At 45.4% G+C, this 17975-nt stretch overlaps 1 protein-coding gene across 1 annotated transcript; it reads left to right on the forward strand.

The window, feature by feature from the left end:
* Nucleotides 1-1927: 1927 nt before the first annotated feature.
* On the forward strand, nucleotides 1928-10088 carry LOC149430621 (kelch repeat and BTB domain-containing protein 8-like). Its single transcript, XM_089666184.1, has 4 exons — nucleotides 1928-2015; nucleotides 5693-5771; nucleotides 6060-6287; nucleotides 8314-10088. Exons 1-4 carry the CDS (start codon nucleotides 1928-1930, stop codon nucleotides 9764-9766), a joined length of 1848 nt encoding a protein of 615 aa, XP_089522310.1. The 3' UTR covers nucleotides 9767-10088.
* The last annotated feature ends 7887 nt before the right edge of the window (nucleotides 10089-17975 follow it).

Here is a 17975-nt window from a genome sequence, read left to right on the forward strand (position 1 = left end):
TCAGAAGTCCCGCACTGCAAATCCTCGTTATTTCTGGGTGTAGCAAGATGGCGGCTCTGTGAGTTGCTGGTAAGGTAGGCTCTGGGTCTCTGTGCAATATACTGGGATTGGCATGTTTACAGCACCTTCAGATTGGGGACAATGCAAGGGTGGGGCATTCTTTACAGTGACCCCCCCACAAAGCAAGGGTTGGTCATTCTTTGCAGTGACACCCCCCCAAAGCAAGGGTTGGTCACTCTTTGCAGTGATACCCCCCCCCAAAGCAAGGGTGGGGCATTCTTTGCAGTGACACCCTCTCCCCAAAACAAGGGTTGGTCATTCTTTGCAGTGACCCCCCCACCAAGCAAGGGTCGGTCATTCTTTGCAGTGATACCCCCCCCCCCGAAACAAGGGTTGGTCATTCTTTGCAGTGATACCCCCCCCAAAGCAAGGGTTGGTCATTCTTTGCAGTGACCCCCCCCCATGCAAAGGTTGGTCATTCTTTGCAGTGATACCCCCCCAAAGCAAGGGTTGGTCATTCTTTGCAGTGACCCCCCCCCCCCAAGGAAGGGTCGGTCATTCTTTGCGGTGACCCCCCCCCCCAAGGAAGGGTCGGTCATTCTTTGTGGTGCCCCCCCCAATGCAAGGGTCTGGCACTCTTTGCACATGGGTCTAAAGGCCATACATGTTACAATCTAACTGCACAATATTTGTGCAATCTCAACTGATTACATCAAAATGGAAAACCAAAGGCTGTTCAGTCGTTTTTCGAGAGTCGATCCGTGGTGGGTGGTGGGTGGTGGTGGGGGTTGGTGGTGGTTGGTGGGGGTTGGTGGTGGTTGGTGGGTGGTGGTGGGGGTTGGTGGGGGTTGGCTGCTCAGTACAGATTATTTAAAGGATAATTTGAATTGTTTAAATTTACAACGACTGATAGATGTCATTGTCACGAGACGCACAATGATTGTGTTTCAGTTTCATCGTTCAAAATTTTTAAATGATTTCTGGTTTTGAGAACCTTCCTAAAAGATTCCATCCAATTGTATCCAATGAAACCGGCCATTGCACTGCACAGTAGCTGGCAGATATGAGAGATTGCACACTCCGGTTGTAACGTGTGTGGGGGGGAGGGGGGCTTTTACAGGGAGGGTAACATATGATAGCAAAGGTGACCGTGAATGAAATTGTAGCAATTGTTGAAATCTTTCTATAAGTAGATTTATTTGCAGAAAAAGCGGTGGTCTTTTTGTGTGTTTTTCGTTTTGTGTTTTTTCGTTTTGTGTTTTTTCGTTTTGTGTTTTTTCGTTTTGTGTTTTTTCGTTTTTCTTTTTCTGTTTTTTCGTTTTTCTTTTTGTGTTTTTCGTTTTTCTTTTTGTGTTTTTCGTTTTTCTTTTTGTGTTTTGTGTTTTTCTTTGTGTTTTTCTTTTTGTGTTTTTCTTTTTGTTTTTCTTTTTGTGTTTTGTGTTTTTCTTTTTGTGTTTTTCATTTTTCTTTTTGTGTTTTTCGTTTTTCTTTTTGTGTTTTGTGTTTTTCTTTGTGTTTTTCTTTTTGTCTTTTGTGTTTTTTCTTTTTGTTTTTCTTTTTGTGTTTTTTTTCTTTTTGTTTTCTTTTTGTGTTTTTTTTTCTTTTTGTTTTCTTTTTGTGTTTTTTTTTCTTTTTGTTTTCTTTTTGTGTTTTTTTTTTCTTTTTGTTTTCTTTTTGTGTTTTTTTTCTTTTTGTTTTCTTTTTGTGTTTTTTTTTCTTTTTGTTTTCTTTTAGTGTTTTTTTTTCTTTTTGTTTTGTTTTTGTGTTTTTTTTTCTTTTTGTGTTTTTTTCTTTTTGTATGTTTTTTTTTTTTTTTTACCCTTTGACTTCCTCCCGTGATTCTGATAAAGATTTATTGCAGAGTTTGGTTGCTGAACCTTGGACGAATACTTAGCTGTCCTGATTTCCTGGTTGTAAAGGCCTCAGGATGGAGCCTGGTCTGTCCACCGCCACCATGGAGCACAGAGAAGAGATCACCGATCATAATGAAGCTCTGAAAGCTTGTATTATTACAGGTGGGGGTTCAGCGGATGGTCGGGGGGCATTCTAAGGGTCCTACATGCGGGTGGTGCACGGTGCTGCTGGGGGTCCCGGAAATTTCCAATCCTTCGTCGTCCTCATTAAACGAAGGTTCCTTCAGTCTGTCCATTGCAGTGCACTGGATCTGCATCCTGGAAAATGATTCCTTTGCAACAATGTTGCGAAATATTTGCCGGATCTGTAACTTATTTTGTTGTTGGAAATTTTTGTTTTTTAAAAATAAAAGACTAGAATCCTGAAAAGAAGTCTAGTAAGAAATTGCAAATCTGATTTCAGACGCTTTCACTGTCATCTGCCACTCTTATCTTAGATAAACCATGTTGGGTGGAGTCCACTATGATAAATTCACTTGCCGGTTTCTTTTCCAATGACTCAGCTCAGGCCGGCCATACACTATACAATTTTCTGTCCAATGTCTGCCCAATTTCCTTTAGGTTTACCTTCAACTACGTAGTGCAGGAGCCTGCCTGATTGGATACAATTAAAAGTGTTGTTAGGTTTGACCTATTATATGACCTCCTACTCTCTAGCTCTTGTCTCCTCCTCCCATGCTCTTCTCCAGAGCTTCCCCCATCCTCTGGAACTCTCTAACCCAATTTATCAGACTATCTCCTACTCTGCTCACTTTTAGGTGATCTCTGACAACCTCTCTCTTCAGGGAAGCCTATCCTGCCCTCAGCTAATAATGGAATCTTCTATTCTTCCAACCAGTCCATCCCCCACAGTTACTACCTTTTGTATCACTAGCCCCTCCCTCCTAGATTGTAAGCTCCCAGGATCAGGGCCCTCCTATCCCTCTTGTATTGAACTGTATCGTTGCTGTATTGTCTCTCGTTATATTGTAAAGCGCTGAGCAAACTGTTGGCGCCATAAATCCTGTATAATAATATGGTTTTTGGTAAATTTAAACCCAAAATCTCAAGAAAATTGTACAGTGTATGGCCAGCCTAAGGCTGGAGAAATGTGAAAGTGTCAGTTACAGCCAATTAAGTGGGATAATATACCCTATGGTCAAAGGTTCAAAGAACTCCTGGCCGTCACACCTATGTGAGGTTGTTTGGCATTTCTTTCAAACGCATGGCCAGTAATTTTGGGTTACCCCCTTTTGAGGTTGGAAAGTCTTCTGGGAAGACTTTCTACAGGATTTTGGAGGGTGTCTGTGAGAGTTTGTGGCCATTTGTGAAGTCGGGTTGGATGTTGGGTGAGAAGACTTGGTTCCCAGTTGCTGTTCTGATTCATCCCAAAGGTGTTCAGTAGGCTTGAGGTTAGTGCTTGGTGAAGGACACTCGAGTTCCTCCTCGTCAGACTGGTCATGCCATGTCTTTATGGAGCTGGCTTTGTACACGGGGCACTGTCATGGTGGAACAGAAAAGGGTCTTCACCAAACTGTTACCATGTCTACAGGAATTTGTACCAATTTGTCATGTCAAGTACTGATGTTGAAGAAGGAAGGCCTGGCTCACAAATGGCATTCCAATTTATCCCAAAGGTGCTTAGTACTGCTGAGGTCCGGCACTGATGTTGAATGAGAAGACCTGGCTCACAGTTGATGTTCCAGCTCATCCCGAAGGTTTTCAGTAGGGTTGAGGTCAGGGCTCTTTGCAGGACACAAGTTTCTCCACACCAAACTGGTCCAGCCATGTCTTTTTATAGAGCTGGCTTTGTACAGTTTGGCGTGGAGGAACTTGAGTGTCCAGTAGGGTTGAGGTCAGGGCTCCTTGCAGGACACTCGAGTTCCTCCACACCAAACTGTACAAAGCCAACTCTATAAAGACATGGCTGGAACAGTTTGGTGTGGAGAAACTTGAGTGTCCTGCAAGGATCCCTGACCTCAACCCTACTGAACACCTTTTGGGATGAGTTGGAACACCAACTGTGAGCCAGGTCTTCTCAACCAATATCAGTGCCTGACCTCAGTCATACTGAGCACCTTTGGGATAAACTGGAATGCCATTTGTGAGCCAGGCCTTCCTTCTGTAGCATCAGTAGCTGATGTCACAAATTTGTACAAATTCCTGTAGACATGGTAACAGTTTGGCGAAGATCCTTTTCTGTTCCACCATGACTGTGTCCCTGTGTACAAAGCCAGCTCCATAAAAACATGGCTAGACCAGTTTGGTGTGGAGGAACTCGAGTGTCCTGCAAGGAGCCCTGACCTCAACCCTACTGAACACCTTTGGGATGAGTTGGATGCGAAGACCTGGCTCACAGTTGGTGTTCCAACATCCGTGCCTGACCTCAGCCATACTGAGCACCTTTGAAATGCATTGGAATGCCATTTGTGAGCCAGGCCTTCCTTCTGGAACATCAGTACCTGACATTTCAAATTCCTGTAGACATGGTAAGTTTGGTGAAGACCCTTTTCTGTTCCACCATGACTGTGTCCCTGTGTACAAAGCCAGCTCCATAAAGACATGGCTGGACCAGTTTGGTGTGGAGGAACTCAAGTGTCCTGCAAGGAGTCCTGACCTCAACCCTACTGAACACCTTTGGGATGAGTTGGAACACCAACTGTGACCCAGGTCTTCTCATTCAACATCAGTGCCTGACCTCAATCGTACTGAGCACCTTTGGGATAAACGAATGCCATTTGTGAGCCAGGCCTTCCTTCAGTAGAGTTGAGGTCAGGGCTCCTTGCAGGACACTTGAGTTCCTCCACACCAAACTGGTCCAGCCATGTCTTTATGGAGCTGGCTTTGTACACAGGGACACAGTCATGGTGTAACAGAAAAGGGTCTTCACCAAACTGTTACCATGTCTACAGGAATTTGAATTTGTGATGTCAGATACCGATGTTGCAGAAGGAAGGCCTGGCTCACAGTTGGTGTTCCAACTCATCCCAAAGGTGTTCAGTAGGGTTGAGGTCAGGGCTCCTTGCAGGACATTCGAGTTCCTCCACACCAAACTGGTCAAACCATGTCTTTTATAGAGCTGGCTTTGTACAGTTTGGTGTGGAGGAACTTGAGTGTCCTGCAAGGAGCCCTGACCTCAACCCTACTGAAAACCTTCGGGATGAGTTGGAAGACCAACTGTGAGCCAGGTCTTCTCATCCAACATCAGTGCCTGACCTCAGCCGTACTGAGAACCTTTGGGATAAACTGGAATGCCATTTGTGAGCCAGGCCTTCCTTCTGTAACATCAGTACCTGATGTCACAAATTAGTTCAAATTCCTGTAGACTTGGTAACCCTTTAGTGAAGACCCTTTTCTGTTCCACCATGACTGACCCTTTGTACAAAGCCAGCTCCATAAAGACCTTGTTTGACCAAAGGGGTCAGGGTCATGGTGGAACAGAAAAGGGTCTTCACTAAACGGTTACCACAAGGAAGAACACAATTGTCTCCAATGATGTTGTATGATTAAGTCTTAAGAGGACCCTTCACTGGAGACACCTCAACTCCATCATTTGGAGGGGCTTCCACCAGGGGCGGACTGATAACTCATGGGGCCCCTGTGTCCTTGCCCACACTCAAAGCACACCCAAAAAAAGCCTATAAAAGGTACCAGGGGCATTTCATGGGGCCCCCTACTGATTCCAGGCCCTTGGGCAGTGCCAGAGTGCTTGAATGGTCAGTCCGCCCCTGGCTTCCACACAACTCGGTCATATAGTGTATATGGAATTTTTTTTTTTTTTTTCTGTCTTGTGTTCTCAGGGTTGAAGGAGATGTACTTTTCTGAAATGCTTTGTGATGTCACCATACGGACTGCAGAGGAATGCTTCCAGTGTCACAGGTATGTCGGAAACCCAAACATCCATCTCCACAAATTTATACCATTTTTATTCAGTTTTGGATGGTGTGGGTACAAAAATTTTTAGTGCCATTTGTGCTGGTTACGGTGGCACCCCCTAATGTGGGTGTCACAGGGACAGGAAGTGAGGAAATGATGTAGAAACCTGAGGAATTGGTGGATCACGTGACCTCAGATTTAGGTGAGCATTTAGAAAGGGGGTGAGATTGTTGAAATGTATCATTATCTGCCCCCTGCGTGATGCAGCAAGTGTCCTCTTATTGCTTCCAGGGTTGTCCTGGCCTCCGTCAGTCTTTACTTCAGAGCGCTCTTCACATGCCCCATGAAGGAGGCTGCACTCGGGGAGGTTTGTCTTTCGGATGTCCCCTCTTCTGTCCTGAAGACCATCCTGAACTACATCTACACGGGGGAGGCTCATCTCACCTTTAACAATGTGGAGGAGCTGTTTATTCTGTCCAGCCGCCTGCAGATCACGCCCATGCAAGATCTGTGCAGCAGGTAAAGACTTTCTGGTGGTTCACTTTAAAGACCGTTTTTGTGTTTTTTCCCCTTTTTAGATTTAACGTGTGAAAGTGATACTTTGTAACTGTATGGGCTCATTCACACATGCTTTGGCTTTAACACACATTAACGCGCTTACAGCTTCAACATACTTTTTTGATGCGTCTTTGATGCTTCAGGAACTGGGGTGGACTGACAACTCATGGGGCCTCCGGGCAATAGGGGATCATGGGGCCCCTGTGTCCTCACCCACACCCAAAAAAGCCTATGAAAAAGCCAATGAAAGGTACCAGGGGCATCTCATGGGGCCCCCTACTGACCTCAGGCCCTCGGGCAGTGCCCGAGTGCTCGAATGGTCAGTCCGCCCCTGTTCGGGGATGCTTTTTCAAAGCTTCAATAAAGCTTGGCAGATGCCATGTGTTTGTTTTAAAGGGATCCAGTAGAAGCCTGGCTCAGTACCCATATGGAAGAAAAATAAGTATTTGAAATATATATTAAAAATATTCTTCCCAAATATATTTGAAATGCTACAATTTTGATATATCTATATCTCCATCTATCAAGTTGAAGTGTTTTAATAATTACAAAATATTTTTAAAAATACAAATCTACATTTTTGTAATTAAATTAATATAAGTTCATTTAATTTTTTATATGTTAAAAAAAAAAATCAATATAGTTAAAAAAAATTTTTTTTCTAACATATATTTGTAAATGCATTCCAAAAATGTACATTTGTATTTTTAAAGACATACAGTATATATGAAATGTATTTTTTTAAATATACTTTGTAATAAAGTGTGTGTTTTGAATACGGCCAAAATTGTAGCATTTCAAATATATGGCAATATATTTGAGAAGAATATTTTTGATATATATTTTTTCTTCTATGTGGGCAGTATCCCCATTTAGCAGATCCCCAGCTCCTTAGTACCCCTGTTCAGCAGATCCCCCGCTCAGTAGTACCCCCAGCTCTGCTGATCCCCCGCTCAGTAGTACCCCCAGCTCTGCTGATCCCCCGCTCAGTAGTACCCCCAGCTCTGCTGATCCCCCGCTCAGTAGTACCCCCAGCTCTGCTGATCCCCCGCTCAGTAGTACCCCCAGCTCTGCTGATCCCCCGCTCAGTAGTACCCCCAGCTCTGCTGATCGATCTCTCGATCTCTTTCGACACCTCTCTCGATATCTCTCTCTCTCTGGACACCTCTCTCGATATCTATCTCTCTCTGGACACCTCTCTCAATATCTATCTCTCTCTCTGGACACCTCTCTCGATATCTATCTCTCTCTTTGGACACCTCTCTCGACATCTATCTCTCTCTTTGGACACCTCTCTCGACATCTATCTCTCTCTCTTTGGACACCTCTCTCGACATCTATCTCTCTCTCTTTGGACACCTCTCTCGACATCTATCTCTCTCTCTTTGGACACCTCTCTCGACATCTATCTCTCTCTCTTTGGACACCTCTCTCGACATCTATCTCTCTCTCTTTGGACACCTCTCTCGACATCTATCTCTCTCTTTGGACACCTCTCTCGACATCTATCTCTCTCTTTGGACACTTCTCTCGACATTCCTAGTTTCTCCTGCTCTGGTCTGCCAGTTCTGCTGATCCTTCTCTGCATAGCAACCAAAGAAAATTGCTCAATTTCCCTCATCTACAGTCAATGTTGATGGGGGAATCGCTCCTACGATGCTATTGTGTTCTGCTAGTGGGGAGCCTTCCTTCCTGGCTGGCATAATACAATCATAGCTAGTGGCTATAACTGCTGGTTGCGATGGAAAGAACCCAACAGGCTGTTTGTACTCAAGTCGATTGATGGATCAACTTCTTCAGTACAACCAGCCTGCCCATCAGTGAATTGATTCTCAGCCAGTCTCTGCTATACTGTGTGATATTTGATCCATCTATAGCCAGCTTAACATGAACTTATCTTACAGGTAACACCATCACTACCCTCCCTGTAACCTTCATGCTACGGTTGATAGTAATTTCAGATTTCCTTCTCCTTTCTTTTACCTAGGTACCTTGCAAAGAGGATTGACAATGAAAACTGCCTTTGGATTTATAGATTGGCTCATAGTCACAATCACAGCTTCCTCTTGGAAGCAACATTGAAGCATATTGGTCAGAATCTGAGCTCCTTATCTAAAACTGAAGACTTTTTCCGCTTGGAGATGGAAGAACTGGTCAACATCCTGTCTTCCAATGACTTGATGGTCTCCACAGAACTTGGCGTCTATAACATCGCCCGCTTCTGGTGGGAATTTCGCACCCAGAAGGACAATCCTCTTCCCCCAGAACTGTTGAAGGTGATCAGACTGCCACTTCTGAATCCAGATGAGCTGGGAAAGGTCAGCTGGGAAATACCCATCGAAGACTCCCCTCTCCAGCCTTCAACAGGAATCTGCTTGCGCCAAGGGATGTTTGAGGAGAGATTAGTTTGCATGGATATGAAGTGCGACAAAGCAAACCTGGAAGAAGAGGATTACTCTTTGAAAACCTTCAATCCAACAACAGAGTCTTGGGAGAGGCTTCCCTTTTGTGGCTTTTTTGAAAAACCTGGAATTGTATCTGTAGGATGTTATTTATATGTTTCAGGTGGGTTTATAGAAAAACATCGTGCTTCCAATGCCCTGCACATGTACGATTCTGTATTAAATGAATGGAAAGAGCTCCCTTCTATGATGCATCCAAGAGCTTGCCATGGCTTCCTGGCCTACAGAAACATGCTTTATGCTTTTGGTGGACGCAACCATAGCGAGCTCACAGACTCTGTAGAATGCTTTGACGTGTTGGACAATAGTTGGCGCAATGTGTCAAGCATTCCCGTGGCAATGCATGGCTTTGCTAGCGCAGTGCTGAAGGGAAGACTGTTTGCTATAGGTGGCATAACTCGGATATGGAGTGACCTTGTACACTATCAGGGATTCCATATTTATGACATATTGACGGACACTTGGAGCAAGTTTCCGCTACCTGTCTCCTTTTCAGCTGTTGGAGCTGTGGCAATGGATGACAAGTTATACATCATTACAAGTTCTGACACCAAACATGGTTGTAGTGTAGGTACAGATCCAACATACAGTGATTTCAAAGCATATGTTCTCTACACGAATCGGCCAAGTGGCACTTCGAATAGCTTCTGCATGGATCATCTGGGCCGAATTTGTCATTGTACAATGCCGCCTGTCTTGGAAAGTGTTTCTGGTTCTACAGTTGTATGCTGGAATCACAAGATTTATATTGTGGGAGGGGACAGTTTCGAACGTTTGAGTTTCTACAAGATGTTCTACTGGAGCCCAGGTGAACCTAGGTGGACTTTGTTAAAGAAAGAGGTCCCTTTTCTGTTTAGTTACTTTGGAGGTGTCACTCTGCAGGTCCCCCTGAAACACCTCTTGCCCCGCATTCCCGGCAGGAGATCAGACTACAATTTTAGAAGTGATGACCAGGAGGAGGATGAGTCGGAGCAATGATGGGGGCTCTGCTGAAAATGTGTATGTTGAGTAACTTGTGGCCACCTCAACCACAAGCCACCCAGATGAAGAAACCGGACGCTGAAGTTATGTTTGAAGTGAAAGAATACACGTCTATTCTGATCCTTTTTATCTGGAACAAGAACACAGCAAGTTAAGAAATCTGCAGGCTTGTTTCAGGTCCATGGCTCTGAAAGGGTTTACTTTCCAGGAACCGGGTCCAAGTTCAATGTTTGAGGGCGAAACACGGGAACATAGACTATTTAGCTCTAAGTGTGATTTGTACCTGCACTTGCTATATGTAATAAACACATTGAATATACTTTTCTGAATTTCTTTTAACCTCTAGCTTTCAAAGTGAACTATTTTTTTTTTGGTTTCCCATTAATTTGCTGGTTACCTATCATGTACCTGGTAGAGACTGGCGTGTTGGAGGTCTCTCTTGCACCACCTGCCCAACACTCCTGATGGAGAAAGAGAATGTAAGGGCAAGGAGTGGCACAAGTGCAGCAGGCAGGGCTGTGGATAAGGGGGTACCATTGGTCCTCCAAGCTAGCAGGGGGGCCCAGGCAGCTGGGTAACTCAAATGTGGGCAGGAAGAGTGACTTTCACGGCAGGGGGGCAATTACTGGAACCGATCCTCCTGTATGGCTCTCTGCAGCAGCTGAAAGCTGGCTGCTTCTTCTCTTCCTCCCATTGGCTTCTGCAAATAGCCATACAGGGGATCTGTTCCAGTTACTCAAACCCCTCCCCCCGCCATGCCAGTCACCCTCCCTGTGCACCATGCATCTGCCCAGGCCTCTGTGTCCAGCTGCTATCCCCACAGTGCTGCCGGCTCTCTGGACACAATACAGCCCATCAGGATGGAGCGTGGCACTGGTGTATTTAGGTTTTGCGTTGTCCTAAAAAAAAATAATCAACCGCCTTTCACCTACATCACCCCCTGCTGCCAAAAGCCACTCCCACCCCACCTGAGAGCCTTCTACTAGAGGCCACATAGCCCAAGCCCCCCTCCATGCTGGCCAAATGAGCATTCCACGAACACCTCTTACCAGACATCTCCAAGAATGAGTCGGGCTCTGCATCCACCATCAAGCAACCCGCAGCCTCTCGTGGATTCCACATATATAAAGGAGAGAGGGGGCCCCGATCATCAGTCAGATCACATATATAAAGGAGAGAGGGGCCCCGATCATCAGTCAGATCACATATATAAAGGAGAGAGGGGCCCCGATAATCAGTCAGATCACATATATAAAGGAGAGAGGGGCCCCGATCATCAGTCAGATCACATATATAAAGGAGAGAGGGGGCCCCGATCATCAGTCGGATCACATATATAAAGGAGAGACAGAGTCCTGATCATCAGTCAGATCACATATATAAAGGAGAGAGGGGGCCCCGATCATCAGTCAGATCACATATATAAAGGAGAGAGGGGGCCCCGATCATCAGTCAGATCACATATACAAAGGAGAGAGGGGGCCCCGATCATCAGTCAGATCACATATACAAAGGAGAGAGGGTGCCCCGATCATCATTCAGATCACATATATAAAGGAGAGAGGAGGCCCCGATCATCAGTCAGATCATATATATAAAGGAGAGAGGGGGCCCCGATCATCAGTCAGGTCACATATATAAAGGAGAGAGGGGGCCCCGATCATCAGTCAGACCACATATATAAAGGAGAGAGAGGGCCCCGATCATCAGTCAGATCACATATACAAAGGAGAGAGGGTGCCCCGATCATCATTCAGATCACATATATAAAGGAGAGAGGAGGCCCCGATCATCAGTCAGATCATATATATAAAGGAGAGAGGGGGCCCCGATCATCAGTCAGGTCACATATATAAAGGAGAGAGGGGGCCCCGATCATCAGTCAGACCACATATATAAAGGAGAGAGAGGACCTCGATCATCAGTCAGATCACATATATAAAGGAGAGAGGGGACCCCGATCATCAGTCAGGTCACATATACAAAGGAGAGAGGGGGCCCCGATCATCAGTCAGATCACATATATAAAGGAGAGCAAGGACCTCGATCATCAGTCAGATCACATATACAAAGGAGAGAAAGGACCTCGATCATCAGACCACATATACAAAGGAGAGAGGGGACCTCGATCATCAGACCACATATACAAAGGAGAGAGGGGGCCATGATCATCAGTCAGATCACATATATAAAGGAGAGAGGGGGCCCCGATCATCATCAGATCACATATATAAAGGAGAGAGAGGGGCCCCGATCATCAGTCAGGTCACATATACAAAGGAGAGAGGGGGCCTCGATCATCAGTCAGATCACATATATAAAGGAGAGACAGAGTCCTGATCATCAGTCAGATCACATATATAAAGGAGAGAGGGGACCCCGATCATCAGTCAGGTCACATATACAAAGGAGAGAAAGGACCTCGATCATCAGACCACATATACAAAGGAGAGAGGGGACCTCGATCATCAGACCACATATACAAAGGAGAGAGGGGACCTCGATCATCAGACCACATATACAAAGGAGAGAGGGGGCCCCGATCATCATCAGATCACATATATAAAGGAGAGAGAGGGGCCCCGATCATCAGTCAGGTCACATATACAAAGGAGAGAGGGGGCCCCGATCATCATCAGATCACATATATAAAGGAGAGAGAGGGGCCCCGATCATCAGTCAGGTCACATATACAAAGGAGAGAGGGGGCCCCGATCATCAGTCAGATCACATATATAAAGGAGAGAGGGGGCCCCGATCATCATCAGGTCACATATACAATGGAGAGAGGGGGCCCCGATCATCAGTCAGATCACATATATAAAGGAGAGAGGGGGCCCTGATCATCATCAGATCACATATATAAAGGAGAGAGAGGGGCCCCGATCATCAGTCAGGTCACATATACAAAGGAGAGAGGGGGCCCCGATCATCAGTCAGATCACATATATAAAGGAGAGAGGGGACCTCGATCATCAGTTAGACCACATATATAAAGGAGAGAGGGGGCCCCGATCATCATCAGGTCACATATATAAAGGAGAGAGGGGGCCCCGATTATCAGTCAGATCACATATATAAAGGAGAGAGGGGACCTCGATCATCAGTCAGATCACATATATAAAGGAGAGAGGGGACCCCGATCATCAGTCAGATCACATATATAAAGGAGAGAGGGGGCCCCGATCATCAGTCAGACCACATATATAAAGGAAAGAGGGGGCCCCGATCATCAGTCAGACACGTATATAAAGGAAAGAGGGGGCCCCGATCATCAGTCAGACCACATATATAAAGGAAAGAGGGGACCCCGATCATCAGTCAGATCATATATACCAGTGGTTCTTAACCTTTTTGGAGGTACTGAACCCCACCAGTTTCATATGCGCATTCACCGAACCCTTCTTAATTGGAAAAATAAAATATGATTTTTAAAATTCAAAACATAGGTACAGTTGCAAGAAAAAGTATGTGAACCCCTTGGGATTACGTGGCGTTTTGCATGAATTGGGCATAAAATGTGCTCTGAACGTCATCTAAGTCACAACAATTGAAGAAAACAGTCTGCTGAACATAATACTACACAAACATTAGATGTTGCCATGGTTTAATTGCACATAACATGTAAACATTCACAGTGCAGGGAGGAAAAAGTATGTGAGGTCCTAGCTTAATGACTTCTCCAAGAGCTAATTGGAGCCAGGAGTGAGCCAACCTTGACTCCAATCAGTGTGATGATATTGGATGTGTTGCTGACAGCTGTCCTGCCCTTAAAAAACACACACCTGTTTTGGGTTTACTGGTTTCAAGAAGCTCTGTCTGATGTGAACCATGCCTCGCAGAAAAGAGCTCTCAGAAGACCTACGATCAAGAATTGTTGACTTGCATGGAGCTGGAAAGGGTTACAAAAGTATCTCCTTGAGCCTTGATGTTCATGTGTCCACGGTAAGACAGACTGTCTACAAATGGAGAAAGTTTAGCACTGTTGCTACTCTCCCTAGGCGCGGTCGTCCTGTAAAAATGACTGCAAGAGCACGGCGCAGAATGCTGCATGAGGTAAAGAAGAATCCCAGAGTGTCAGCTAAAGACCTACAGAAATCTCTGGCACATGCTAACATTTTTGTTGACACATCTACAATAAGGAAAACATTAAACAAGAATGGAGTACATGGGAGGACACCACGGAGGAAGCCATTGCTGTCCAAAAAGAAGATTGCAGCACGTTTGAAGTTTGCAAAAGAGCACCTGGATGTTCCACAGCACTACTGGCAGAATATACTGTGGACAGATGAAACCAAGATTGAGTTGTTTGGGAAGAACACACAACACTATGTGTGGAGAAAAAAAGGCCCAGCACACCAACATCAAAACCTCATCCCCACTGTGAAACATGGCGGAGGGAGCATCATGGTTTGGGGCTGCTTTGCTGCCTCAGGGCCTGGACGGATTGTTGTCATTGATGGGAAAATGAATTCCAGAGTTTATCAAGACATTTTGCAGGAAAACGTACAACCATCTGTCCGCCAACTGAAGCTCCGCAGAGGATGGGTGATGCAACAGGACAATGACCCAAAGCATACAAGTCATTCAACAAAACAATGGCTGCAACAGCACAGAATACGCCTTCTGGAGTGGCCCAGTCAGAGTCCTGACCTCAACCCCATTGAAATGCTGTGGCATGACCTTAAGAGAGCGATTCACACCAGACATCCCAAGAATATTGCTACACTGAAACAGTTTTGTGAAGAGGAGTGGTCCAAAATGACTCCAGATCGTTGTGCAGGTCTGATCTGCAACTACAGGAAACATTTGGTTGAGTTTATTGCTGCCATAGGAGGGTCAACCAGTTATTAAGTTCAAAGGTTCACATACTTTTTCCTCCCTGCACTGTGAATGTTTACATGTTATGTGCAATTAAACCATGGCAACATCTAATGTTTGTGTAGTATTATGTTCAGCAGACTGTGTTCTTCTATTGTTGTGACTTAGATGACGTTCAGAGCACATTTTATGCCCAATTCATGCAAAACTCCACGTAATCCCAAGGGGTTCACATACTTTTTCTTGCAACTGTATATATTTATACATAGGTGCACAAAATGAACAAAACCATTAAAACATGATTTTCACACAAAAACAAAATAATGAATATTTACCGCAAATCAGTGTGACTTCTGCTGTTGTCTTTCAGAGGCCAGTTCAGAAATGCGCGGCATTACCTTGGCAAGTGCCACTCTCATGTCATTTTCGCAACAAAGTCTGTTCCTTTTCTTCGTCTTTATGTCCAGCATCCTCGAAAAGGATTGCTCGCAAAGATATGTTGTAACAAACGGTATGAAAATTCATCCCCCATAGTAATTCATCCCCCATATAGTAATTCATCCCCCATATAGTAATTCATCCCCCATAGTAATTCATCCCTCATAGTAATTCATCCCCCATATAGTAATTCATCCCCCCATATAGTAATTCATCCCCCCTATAGTAATTCCTTCCCCATATAGTAATTCATCCCCCATATAGTAATGCATCCCCCATATAGTAATTCATCCCCCATATAGTAATTCATCCCACATAGTAATTCATCCCCCATATAGTAATTCATCCCCCATATAGTAATTCATCCCCCATATAGTAATTCATCCCCCATAGTAATGCATCCCCCATATAGTAATTCATCCCCCATATAGTAATTCATCCCCCATATAGTAATACATCCCCCATATAGTAATTCATCCCCCATATAGTAATTCATCCCCCATATAGTAATTCATCCCCCCTATAGTAATTCATTCCCCATATTAATTCATCCCCCATATTAAGTCCCTAAGTCCCCCCTGTGTCAATTCACTTACCTTTGCTTCGCGCGTTCCTCTCGCTGTATTCCGGTCTTCAGGGCGGACTGTGAGAGGAGCTTAGCTCCTCTCACGTTCGTCACGCTGCCCCGCCTACACACATCCTGACAGCCAATCACTGGCTATCAGGATGTGAGTGGCAGCGAGACTGGCCAATCATTGCATTTGAGTCCCTGCCGCCCGAGAGGAGGGAGGGGAGCGGGCACCCGGCACACAAGAGCCGCGGCTTGCCGACCACTGGGCTAAGCGATGTTGCGTGACCACCTGCAGCCAATGATGGACAAGCGGGGCATGTCATCACAAATCATATGAGTCGGGTGTGGGTCACCTCCGCCGAACCCCCGAGACTGACTCACCGAACCCCTGGGGTTCGATCGAACCCAGGTTAAGAACCACTGATATATACAAAGGAGAGAGGGGACCTCGATCATCAGTCAGATCACATATACAAAGGAGAGAGGGGGCCCCGATCATCAGTCAGACCACATATACAAAGGAGAGAGGAGGCCCCGATCATCAGTCAGATCACATATATAAAGGAGAGAGGGGCCCCGATCATCAGTCAGGTCACATACACAAAGGAGAGAGGGGGCCCCGATCATCAGTCAGATCACATATATAAAGGAGAGAGGGGCCCCGATCATCAGTCAGGTCACATATACAAAGGAGAGAGGGGGCCCCGATCATCAGTCAGATCACATATACAAAGGAGAGGGGGCCCCGATCATCAGTCAGACCACATATACAAAGGAGAGAGGGGACCCCGATCATCATTCAGATCACATATATAAAGGAGAGAGGGGCCCCGATCATCAGTCAGGTCACATACACAAAGGAGAGAGGGGGCCCCGATCATCAGTCAGATCACATATATAAAGGAGAGAGAGGGGCCCCGATCATCAGACCACATATACAAAGGAGAGGGGGGACCTCGATCATCAGACCACATATACAAAGGAGAGGGGGGACCTCGATCATCAGACCACATATACAAAGGAGAGAGGGGGCCCCGATCATCAGTCAGATCACATATATAAAGGAGAGAGGGGGCCCCGATCATCAGTCAGATCACATATATAAAGGAGAGAGAGGGGCCCCGATCATCAGACCACATATACAAAGGAGAGGGGGGACCTCGATCATCAGACCACATATACAAAGGAGAGGGGGGACCTCGATCATCAGACCACATATACAAAGGAGAGAGGGGGCCCCGATCATTAGTCAGATCACATATACAGTCATGGCCGAAATTGTTGGCACCCTTGATATTTCTCCAGGAAATCATGTATTTCTCACGAAACGTATTGCATTAACACATGTTTTGCTATACACATGTTTATTCCCTTTGTGTGTATTGGGACAAAACAAAAAAAGGGAGGAAAGAAAGCAAATTCGACATAATGTCACACAAACCTCCAAAAATGGGCTGGACAAAAGTATTGGCACCCTTTCACAACTGCGGATAAATAAGAATGTTACAAGCATGTGATGCTCCTGTAAACTCACCTGGGGCAAGTAACAGGTGTGGGCAATATAGAAATCACACCTGAAAGCAGATAAAAAGGAGAGACGTTCACTTAACCTTTGCATTGTGTGTCTGTCTGTGCCACACTAAGCATGGACAACAGAAAGAGGAGACGAGAACTGTCTGAGGACCTGAGAACCAAAATTGTGGCAAAATATCAACAATCTCAAGGTTACAAGTCCATCTCCAGAGAACTAGATTTGCCTTTGTCCACAGTGCGCAACATTATCAAGAAGTTTGCAACCCATGGCACTGTAGCTAATCTCCCTGGTCGTGGACGGATGAGGAAAATTGATGAAAGATTGCAACGCAGAATAGTCCGGATGGTGGATAAGCAGCCCCAAACATGTTCCAAAGACATTCAAGCTGTCCTGCAGGCTCAGGGAGCATCAGTGTCAGCGCGAACTATCCGTCGACATTTAAATGAAATGAAACGCTATGGCAGGAGACCCAGGAGGACCCCACTGCTGACACAGAGACATAAAAAAGCAAGACTACAGTTTGCCAAAATGTACTTGAGTAAGCCAAAAGCCTTCTGGGAAAACGTCTTGTGGACAGATGAGACCAAGATAGAGCTTTTCGGTAAAGCACATCATTCTACTGTTTACCGAAAACGGAATGAGGCCTACAAAGAACAAAACACAGTACCTACGGTAAAATATGGTGGAGGTTCAATGATGTTTTGGGGTTGTTTTGCTGCCTCTGGCACTGGGTGCCTTGACTGTGTGCAAGGCATCATGAAATCTGAGGATTACCAAAGGATTTTGGGTCGCACTGTAGGGCCCAGTGTCAGAAAGCTGGGTTTGCGTCCAAGATCCTGGGT

The sequence above is a fragment of the Staurois parvus genome, unplaced genomic scaffold (assembly GCF_062004578.1).
Source record: "Staurois parvus isolate SC_StPar_1 unplaced genomic scaffold, SC_StPar_1.0 ptg002579l, whole genome shotgun sequence".
Lineage (NCBI taxonomy): Eukaryota > Metazoa > Chordata > Amphibia > Anura > Ranidae > Staurois > Staurois parvus.

What these genes read in the sequence shown, in the direction of transcription:
- LOC149430621 (XM_089666184.1), top strand. Translation starts at nt 1,928, where the DNA reads ATGGAGCCTGGTCTGTCCACCGCCACCATGGAGCACAGAGAAGAGATC. An exon ending in GAAAGCTTGTATTATTACAG is followed by an intron (nt 2,016 to 5,692) that starts GTGGGGGTTCAG and finishes TTGTGTTCTCAG; the next exon opens with GGTTGAAGGAGATGTACTTT. An exon ending in ATGCAAGATCTGTGCAGCAG is followed by an intron (nt 6,288 to 8,313) that starts GTAAAGACTTTC and finishes TCTTTTACCTAG; the next exon opens with GTACCTTGCAAAGAGGATTG.